At 40.8% G+C, this 10,995-nt stretch overlaps 1 protein-coding gene across 1 annotated transcript; it reads left to right on the forward strand.

Annotated features, from left to right (window-relative positions):
* The first annotated feature begins 214 nt into the window (after positions 1-214).
* Positions 215-1,203, forward strand: LOC119231384 (olfactory receptor 1J4-like). The gene has a single exon (XM_037493158.1). The coding sequence runs from the start codon at positions 241-243 to the stop codon at positions 1,201-1,203; it is 963 nt and encodes a 320-aa protein (XP_037349055.1). The 5' UTR covers positions 215-240.
* The last annotated feature ends 9,792 nt before the right edge of the window (positions 1,204-10,995 follow it).

Raw genomic sequence — 10,995 nt, forward strand, 5'->3', positions numbered from 1 at the left:
TACATATTAATATGATAAAGAAAAATGTCCTCTGGTTCCAAGAAGGAAATCTTGTTATTTTGTGAGGGTGTCATGTACCATCAGAGCCTGCTGTCACAGACTGGTTTTCAAGCATCAACCAGTGTGAGTAATAAACAGAGGACTAGTTAAAAATTAACACCTTATGTAAGGAAACATCACTCTAATCATGTGGCTAATTCCAGCCTTCCCTCATTACCCTGTCCTTCCTTCCCAGGAGACATGAGCAGCATGAGGTGGGAGAACCAGAGCAGCGTGTCCGAGTTCCTCCTCCTGGGGCTCCCCATCCATCCAGAGCAGCAGGGCCTGTTCTTCGCCCTGTTCCTGGGCATGTACCTGACCACGGTGCTGGGGAACCTGCTCATCATCCTGCTCATCAGGCTGGACTCGCGCCTCCACACCCCCATGTACTTCTTCCTCAGCCACTTGGCCTTCACTGATGTCTCCTTCTCATCTGTCACTGTCCCAAAGTTGCTGTGGAACATGCAGACTAATCACAAGTCTATCCCCTATGCAGGGTGCCTTTCCCAGGCATACTTTTTCTTATTGTTTGCTTGTCTTGACAATTTCCTTCTTGCAGTGATGGCCTATGACAGGTACGTGGCCATCTGTCAGCCCCTCCACTACACCACCATCATGAGGCAGGAGCTGTGTGTCTCCTTAGTAGCAGGGTCCTGGTTATTATCCAGTCTTCACTCTCTGTTGCACACTCTGCTCTTGGCCCGACTGTCCTTCTGTGGTGACAATACCATCCCACACTTATTCTGTGACCTCCCTACACTCCTGAATTTGAGCTGCTCAGACATCTCCCTCAATGAGTTGGCCATCTTCATTGAGGGAGGAATTCTCATCCTCCTGCCTTTGAGTGGCATCTTGGGCTCCTATATCCGCATTTGGACCACTGTCCTGAGAGACCCCTCTGCTAAGAAATTCCTCAAAGTCCTTTCAACCTGTGGCTCCCACCTCCTTGTTGTGTCTTTATACTATGGGACCATTGGAGAAGTTTACTTTTTCTCCTCATCGTCAACACCCAATAATAAAAAAGTAATTGCCTCTGTGATGTATATGATCATCACCCCCATGCTGAACCCCTTCATCTACAGCCTGAGAAACAGAGACATGAAACGTGCCCTGGAAACAGTTGCTAACAGGGCTAGGTTCCTTATGTCAAATCACTCTATCTGAATGTGTTAATAATAATACAGTCCAATGAACAAGGATATTATTACAGCTTGACCAACAGTGAATGTCCCATTGAATCTGGGCTGCCTATAGAGCACAGAGAAGTTGGAGTTTTCCATGATTCTCTTTGCTGATACATGCCAGTTTTGTTTACCGAGACTGACTTTAAACAAGGTTCCTTTTCTACCTTGGGAAAAAGCAGAAACATATTTATCAAACGTATTTAGTATGATTTTTGGCAATTGGCAGAAAAACTATATTGTGATTATTTTGTTCAACTTGATTGCTTACTTTTAATATGTTTATTGATCTTTTGTAGAAGTGATCATTTAACTAATTAATAAATCAGTATGGTTCTTTGTAAAAAAAAGTAGGATAGAGACTTAAAATAAGGAAAATCCCTGATCCCTATGAGCTCTCTGTCCCTGTCCCAAAAATTAAAAGATGGAGAATGAAAACCACTTGTGGACAAGATATATGTCTTGGAGACAGCAGGCTCCTTCTGTCTGGGCTAGAGAAGCTGCACTTCAGAGTCTGATGCCCAGTGAGCCCCCTGTGTGCAGCCCTGTGCTGGCCTAGAGTATGGGGGGCAGGGGAGGGTTAAAGGCACATCCTCCTTTTTAGAGCTACCATGATGTTGGAGACATGGGAAGGTAAAGTGTCCCCAGTCTAGGGCACATTGTATGCATAAGGAAAACTAGGGATGTGGACTAAACTGGGACGTGTCGCAAGGGAGAACCTTGAGAAAGGTCATCCACGAATGTCCACTATCTAAAGAGTCTAGAGGAGCAAGGAGCCATCCCACCTGGGGGTGTCTGCTACCAAGTTAAACTGACCTGGTGTAAAACTGTACTGGCTGAGGCCCTCACATTTGTATCACATACTCGTGTTGTGTTGTGGAAGTAGCTTTGAAAAATAATGATGAGTTGACTGAGTCACTCAACTGACTTGAACTGGCATCAATATCAATGACAATATTCCTCATTGTTGGAATATGCAAAGATAATGACAATAAGGGCTGACATTTATTGGGCATTTATGTGCTTTAGCAAGAGTGATATCTAAAATTTAATAAAATCTTTGCAACTATCATGTTTACTATCTGTACTTTATAATTGATAAACAACACTGAGAGAAGTGACTTTCCTTATTTAGGATGAATAATGAATGACTGACAGAGTCCAGCATAAAGTGCTGTGTGAAATACATTTTGTTTACTTATCAGTATGACTGAAAATTCTTGGACCAATGAGTGACAAATGAGGTCACACAGCTTGACCAGTGAGGGCTATGACATCAGTTCTGAGTGACAGCTTCTGGTTAGATACACGTTGTCATTTCACTACTTTTATTAAAGATGCTCCTTTGCACACTAGGAAATGTCTCGTGTTCCTCAACATTAAAATGGGTGTATTGATACTGGTTACTTCAGAAAACAGTGAAATTTAAATAGAAAGTTTGTGTAAGCCCCTCAACATGCTACCTATATATTATGTGTTAGTGACAAATATTTCATACTATTATTAATCTCTGTTTGGGAAATGGGTTGACCTTAGGTGCCCAGGAATATTAAATATCTTTAATCATTAGGATTCTGCCAATTTTACCATAAACTCTTCTATTCCAATTTAGAGGAATTCTCACCTTTGTAAGAGGAAAATTCCTGTGTACCTACAGATGCTTTTCCCATAATGTTTCCACATCATTCCAGTTATTGACATTGGGCTTGTCCAGATATAAGTATGTAAACTAGCTATATGCAGAGACTTAATTTCCTGTTTATTATAACGAACTCAGTGCTTTGTGTGGTGCCTGGAACTGGTTATAGTTCAAAATATGCTTCCAAAATAAACAAAAATGCCCTGTGGTTCCATGGAAGGAAATCTTGTTATTTTGAGAGAGAGTAACGTACCATGAGAGCCGGGATATGACAGACTTGTTTTCAAGCAGCAATACGTGTGAGCAATAAACACAGGACCAGTTCAAATATAACACTGTTATGTAATAAGGACATCGCTATAATATTTTAGTTAATCCAGCCTTCCTGCTCTTCCCTGTTTCCCTCATTCCCAGCAGAGACACGAGCAACATGAGGTGGGAGAATCAGAGCAGTATGTCCAAGTTCCTCCTCCTGGGGCTCCACATCCTTCCAGAGCAGTGGGGCCTGTTCTTCACTCTGTTCCTGGGCATGTACCTGACCACGGTGCTGGGGAACCTGCTTATCATCCTGCTCATCAGGCTGGACTCCCGCCTCCACACCCCCATGTACTTCTTCCTCAGCCACTTGGCCTTCACTGATGTGTGTCTCTCATCTGTCACTGTCCTAAAGATGCTGAGAAACATGCACCCTAATCAGAGGTCTGTCCCCTATGCAGGGTGCCTTTCCCAGGCATATTTTTTCTTATTGTTTGGTTGTCTTGACAATATCCTTCTTGCAGTGATGGCCTATGATAGGTACATGACCCTCTGTCAGCCCCTCCACTACAACACTATCATGAGGCAGGAGAGTTGTTTGTCTCCTTAGTAGCTGGGTCCTGGCTCTTTTGCTTTCTCTACTCTCCATTGCACACCCTGCTCTTGGCCCAGCTGTCCTTCTGTGGTGACATTACCATCCCCCACTTATTCTCCTAAATATAAGCAGCTCAGACAATTCCCTCAATAGTTGATCCTCTTCACTGGGGGTGGGGGGAGGAGGAGGTGATTTCACAGTTCCTTTGAGTGGTGTCTTAGGCTCGTATATCTGGATTTAGACCACCATCCTGAGAGAGCCCTCTGATAAGAAATTCTTCAGAGTCCTTTCTACCTGTGGCTCCCACTTCCTCGTTGTATCTTTATTCCATGGGACCATTGAGGAAGTTTACTTATTTTTCTCATCATCCACCTCCAGTGATAAAAGCCTAACTGGTTCTGTGATATACATGGTAGTCACCCCCATGCTGAACCCCTTCATCTACAGCCTGAAAAACAGATATATGAAATGTGCCCTGGAAACACTGGTTAATCAGACTAAGTTCTTTATGTATAAAGATTCAAGATAAACATGAAATAGCCACTGTTGACATACACCAACTTTCATCAACCAGACTGCCTCAACGATTCTGACATTTTCTTAACGATTCTTGAAGTAGGTGATGCCTGATTGCTACATCACAGGTCTTGGATTGAAAAGAAGGGAAGACATGAATTGGCAGGAATGAGGATGGAAAGTCCTTCAGTCCCACCAACTTCGTGAAATCACTGCCTTTCTTCCCTTCACTATCACAGCCCATGGAAGGAGGGAGTCAGAAAGAATACCATAAAAAATTCTGGTAAACTAAATTGAATTTCTAATTTTCAGAATTCTGATATTCCCATAATAAACATTTGATTACTAATAACTTCATTGCTTTTAAGTTGCTTTTATATTAGTTGACCTGCCTTTAATAAATATGTACATTATGCAATTTTGAAAGTTTTCTGTTATCAATAGGTACTTTAATGTGAGATTCTCCAGCCCCCTTGTTCTCAGGGATATTGTCTTGGCACTCAGAGTTCCTCCTGGGCAATTAAAACATAGAGCCTGCAGGGGGCTTCTCACCAGGATAAAAGTCTTGGTATGAGGAACATACTGGGAAACCAGTATTATGCTGAGAACAGCAAGTAGAGTTTATGGCCAGATTAACATAACCAGCTACACTATCTTAACAAAAAGATAAGTCTGAGTAGAAATTAGAGATAGGATATTTTGATCAGCAGGAATAATGGAGGCCTCCAGGCAACAGCCCCTATTTCTCCCCCCTAGCTTGTGCCAGACAATTATGCATCCCGATACACATCCCCAGCATGTACATTCCTCCATGCACCTGCCCAACTTCTCTGTACCTGATCTTCAATATATATGAGACTGCCCTAAAAAGATGCTGCACTCCTGAGGTATGAGCCTCTCTAGAACTTTCTCTCTCTCTCTCTCTCTCTCTCTAATTGGACTTTGAGTTGTCTTTCCTCTGCCCATTGCCTCTCCCAACCCTGCCATCCTGCAAGACAACATTTTTATTTTTAGAAAAGTAGGCAATTCTTTCTAAAAAGGCAATTTTCTGGGGTGCTTGAAATATTCTCTACCTTAACACTAGCAGTAACAATAGATATATACACCCATGTAAAAATTCATCAGGCTATATATTTCAAATGAATGCACTCTGCACCCATGTTAGACAATAATACAATAAGGGAGGGGTAAGAAAAAAACAATATAAACCATGATTTCATGAGTACAACAGTTATGGTGATGTGTGTACATAAATGTATAAAATGGGGAGTGTGTGTTTTACCATTAATATATGTGACCTTTGCAATATGAAAATAACATATATATACATGTAAGACATAAACAATAATATACAGAGGTAAACATTCTATATAAAATGAATGTCATTCTGGTGAAGAAAAGCTCCAAATTTTTCAGCTTGCTTTTTTCATACCTCCCTAATTTTCTCTCTTTTCCTTTTCCATAAAAGAGCTTTACTCTTCTTAAATTACTATCAAGCCTCAGGTGCATAGGTGTGGGGGTGATTACAATGTGCTGATTTGGAAACCATCCTTATTCATATGCTAGAAAAACTGGAAGAGTGAACTCAACCAAAATTTTAGGAAGAGGTGAAGGTCTAAAATGATAGGCTGAATGAGCCCAATTATTACCAAACTAAGCCACGAGAATTAGCTTATAATAATAGCAACACAAGGATGCTGGAAATCAGAAGACAAAGTAAAGAATCTACATACGGTAAAGATATTTTTCAGTAATCTCTATCAATACCGAATACATTCTTCAAAAGTGAATATGAAATAAAGAAATTTGTAGAAAAACAAATAACAAAATTCTAGCAGACTTATACAAAAGGGTAACACTCTAGATATAAGGTAGTGATTATATGAGTATACTTGAAAATTCACAAATGGAGGACTAATAGAAATTTTCATAATATTGGTAAATATAAAACTGAATGTTTTCTGAATCAAAAGCATCGATGATAAGAACTGCAACCCCATAAAAAGCTTTCCAGTTTTTCCTTTTTTTTTTTTTTTTGATGAAAAGTAACTGATTCTAGTTTTTTGAGGGCAATGCAAATAAACTGGAATAGCAAAAGCAGCTTTGACAAGGGGACTAGATGAATCTTTCCCTAATGTATGAGCTGATCATAGAACTATGTAATCAAGTCAGACTCATGTTAGAATAAAGATGAAAAATAGGTCAATAGAACAGAACAGAGCCCATAAACAGATCCATACTGTGTAGACCTTGATACTTCGCAGAGGAGCCAGGGCAATCAGTGATGGAAATCCAGTCTTTTTGCAAAGGACGTTGAGAACCTAAATACTCACAGTTACCAAAATGAGCTTGCAGCTAAATCTTGCCCTGAATATAAAAGGTACAAACAGAAAAGTCTTAAAAATCCTGTATTTTTAGAAGAACATATGGGATAAATTCCTGAGATCTTGAGTTAAGCAAAGGTTTCTTATAAAAGCATAAGCACTGAGGTACAGAAAATTGGACTTCAGCACAATTTTTTTAATAATACATTTAAAAGAATAAGACATAAAACACCTGGGGAGAAAATACTTCTAAAAATATATGACTCAAACTGCTCCCCTCAGCAGTGTATTTCAGTCTATCCACCTGTTCTATTCCCCACTCTGTCTCTGGTGAATGCACTCACACCCCACACCCCTAGCCTATACTGCAGTTCTTGTATACATAGATAAAGAAATCTTTAATATATACATACATATCTGATAAAGTACTGGAAATCAAAATATGTAAAAAAAATTTAAAGACTCAGTAATGTGCAAAAAAAATCCAAATTTAAAAATTGGGCAAAATATTTTAACAACTACTTCACCAGATAAATGTTCAGACATGATTAGATGCAAAACATTATGAGTGATAAAGTGAATGCAAATTAAAATCCCAAAATTATGACTGCACTCCCAGTGGAAGGTTAAATTTAAAAAACTGGTCATAACAAAAGTTGACCAGCTCTACTAGAGTTTTAAATTTAAAAACTGACCAATATAAGGGTCTTGGGGGAATTCAAACCCTCATACACTGTTTGTGAGAGAGAAAAATGATACAACTTGGAAAGAAAGCAGTTTCCTAAAGTATTGACCACATATGTTTGATCCAGCCACTCACTCTTATGTAAATAGCCATTAGAAATGAAAGTCTATGTCCATTCAAAACTGGTTTATTAATGTTCAGCTTAATATTAGTAGACCCAAACAGGAAATAACGCAGTGCTAACTAACATTTGATACACAAGAAATATTATTCAGCAATAAAAATAATAAATTATAGAATATCAACTTAATCTTAAAATAATATGCTAATGAAAATCATCACTAAAAGATAGCACATAGTGTTGATTGCCTTTATATAAACTTCTAGAAGAAGAAATTACAGTGAAAATAAGCATTTGAGGGGGTGTTTGGTTACAGTGATTCAGGCGAAAAAGGGGAACAGTAGGAGGAGGGGTCACAAAGCAGACAGGGGCATCGTCAGAGGTGACAGCTCTATTTTATTATGCTGCTTTTAGGAATAATGTGTATGTCAAAACTGAACAAATTGTACATGTTAAATATATACATTTTAATTTGTTTTGATTATTAAAAAAGAAAAAAGACTGAGATGTAGTTAACTTGAACAGTCCTGTGCTTATTGAAGATATTTAATTTTTGATTAAAATTTCCTTACAAAGAAAAGTTAAGGCACGGAACTTCATGGGTGATTCTATAAAACATATTTAATGAAGAGAGAGTACCTCACTATTTTACTGAATTTAGGGTCATCAGAATTACTTGTAGAGCCCAACACCCTGTGCTGTCTGACCAGGCACTGGCTTCATCAGTACTGGAGGGGACTAGGTCATCCAGCTCCTCAGGAAAGACTATGAACAACCCAGGGGCCCCGGATACCTGGGACACACTCTCAGGTGACTCCACCAGCTCAGTCCCTCCAGCCTCTATGCAGGCTCCTCCCTTGGGTTTGGCAGAAACTAGAGACAATTAAGTGACTGTCTTTCCTTAACCAGGAGCTCAGGGACCTTGTCCTTGTCTTCTCAGTGGTTTATAAAGTCGTGTCCTCCTGGCTGTTCTCTGGTGTCAAGAACAAAGAAGCTCAGGAGGTGCTGGACTCACAGAGGATGTCTTCTCACTATTTGTTGTTGGTCTTCCCAAAAGCAGCCAAGGACTCAGACAATGATTAGAAGGTTCCTGATGTAAGAAGGAATGACACAGGCCAGAGTGGGTAGAGAATTTTAGGTGAGCGGAGTGTGTCTCAATGCTCAGAGGTCAGCATGTGCCCTTCATGTATGTCTGTGTGTGATGGAGGAGGGTGAATGTTTGTCTGTGACTGCTGTGTCTCTGATGAGCGAGGGGTAGAAGAGAAGAGAGAAAACAGAAGAGATGAGGAACAGTAAGACAAAGGTGGAGTGGTGGAAAGGGAAATAGAAGACAGGAAGAGCTGGAGAGAGATAATTGTCACATCCTGACTCTTTTCCTCTCTTTGGCCCACACTCAAGCACCAACTCATCCCCCATTACGCAAGTGGGGACCACTGCTGAGTGTGACCTGCAGTGTCTTCGTCAGGCCTATGATCTCAAACATCTGCCCTCTCTCCTCTATCACTCCCCACGTTCACCTCTGGTTACTCAGCACAGGTAAGTAAAGAGATTGCACAGGGCAGAGTAGAAGATGCACTCCCTGCTCTGGTGCAGGAGGCTCCTGCTTTTATCCACAAGCAGCAGGGGAGGGAGGATCTGAAACTGTTATGGAGTCAGCGTTAGGTGTGATCTTGTGTTTTCTGTAAGGTTACATGTGCACATCACTCCAAGGTTTAGTCTGTGTGTTGCTCTTTATATACAGGTGGTGTTTTGGGAGGTCTGTGCCACTGCATGGGTCCCACATGCCTCCCTCACTACTGACACCTTAGTGGCCATCCACAATAGTCATGCTCTGCATTGAGAGGAAGGGTCACTTGCATCCCCATCACTGGGCAATGTCACACACTAATGGATGGGACCTCAGTCCTGACGGTGGGTCCCATTGGAGCCCAGTCCTCATCAGGTCCTTGTGTTTGCTCTCTGACATTCAGATCCCTCCCTTGGAAAGGAAGGGTAACTACCCCCACATACAGTACTGTTTTAAGGACTAAAAGAGGCAATGATCATACACCATCCAGCACCTGGTTCATGAGTGGTGCTCAGTAAAGAGGATTCTTATTATCCTTTCAAAGCCAGTGTCAGTTGGGAAGATCCTACCTCACTGCTTGTCTGTGCAGGATTAGGAGAAGGATAGAAAAGCAGTCCCTGCACACCTCACACAACCTGGAGCAAACAGACCTGATCCTTCTATGGCTCTGGACCCAGTGCCTTCCTCACAAATCATCCCCCACCTCCACCAAATCAATGTCCTGATTGGCCCAGGTGGTTCCTGCTTGTTTCCTCTGTCTCTCAGTGAGGCTGACACAGCACATGTCAGCGGGCAGCCAGGCCTCCACATGGGGGTCCAGACACTGTCCTCTCAGTGGCCATGAACCAAGATAAGCAGAGTCCTCTGCAAGTTCATGGTCCCTGAGGAGGCCTTGCTGTCTACTCTGCTACTTGAGTGAGTCAGAAACCTTCAGCCTCTGTCTCTCTCTCTCTCTGTGTATGTGCGTGTGTGTGTGTGTATGTGTGTGTGTGTGTGATCCTAACCTCCAACTCATGGCCAAAGGAAGAGTGACTCTGGAAACTACCATCAGTGAACTCAGCAACATCATTGGTCATTATATCTTTTTTCCTGAATTTTACCATATTTATGAAATGAAGGGAATATTTTCTTAATGTACCATCAACAACTGGCTATGTATCAACTTTTTGTGGGAAAGCACTTTATTTTACACATCAATATGACTGAAAACTATTGGGCCAAGGAGTGACAAATGAGGTCACAAAGCTTGCCCAATTTGGGCTATGACATCTTTGCTGAGTGGTGTATTCTGGTTAGACACATACAGTCATTTCACTGCTTTTACTTATTAGTGATACTCCTTTGCACATAGGGAAATGTTTATTTTGTTTCTCATTGTTAAAATGGGTGTGATAATACTGGTTAATTAGGGCAATGGTGAAACTTAATACAAAGTGTGTGTAAGCCCTCTGCTATACTGCCTACATGTAATGTGTTAATGACAAATATTATACACTATTATTAATCTCTGCTTGGGACCGTGGGTCGACTTTGGGTGCCAAGGGATATTAAATATATTTGATCAGTAAGGATTCTGCCAATTTTGCTGTAATCCTGAAACAAACAATTAGCTACTCTATGCCAACTTAGAATGATTCTCAACTTTTTAAGAGGAAATGTCCTGTGTGTCTGTGGTTGCCTATCCCATGATGGAGGCAAATCATGCAGTTATGGATGTTTGACCTGGGGTGATATAAAGATATAAACTCCTTATATGTAGACACTGAATTTCCTTTTTATTGTAATGCCTCTGTGCTTGGAACTAGGTTATAATCAATACATACCCATAGGATAAAGAAAAATGCCCTATGGTAACATGGAAGGAAATCTTGTTATTTTGTGAGGGTATCAAGTACCATGGGAGCTCAGACATGATAGGTTGGTTTTCAAGTATCAACAAGTATAAGCAATAAACAGAGGACTAGTTAAAAATTAACACCATCATGTAATAAGGACATCCCTACAGTCTTGTCGCTAATTACAGGCCTCCTGCGTTTCCCTGATACCTTCATTCCCAGCATAGACATGAGCAGC

The sequence above is a fragment of the Talpa occidentalis genome, unplaced genomic scaffold, assembly GCF_014898055.3.
Source record: "Talpa occidentalis isolate TD23 unplaced genomic scaffold, MPIMG_talOcc4v2.1 talOcc4.7, whole genome shotgun sequence".
Lineage (NCBI taxonomy): Eukaryota > Metazoa > Chordata > Mammalia > Eulipotyphla > Talpidae > Talpa > Talpa occidentalis.

Bases quoted from the DNA above. Each gene is read 5' to 3' on its own strand.
- LOC119231384 (XM_037493158.1), top strand. From the start codon at position 241: ATGAGCAGCATGAGGTGGGAGAACCAGAGCAGCGTGTCCGAGTTCCTC.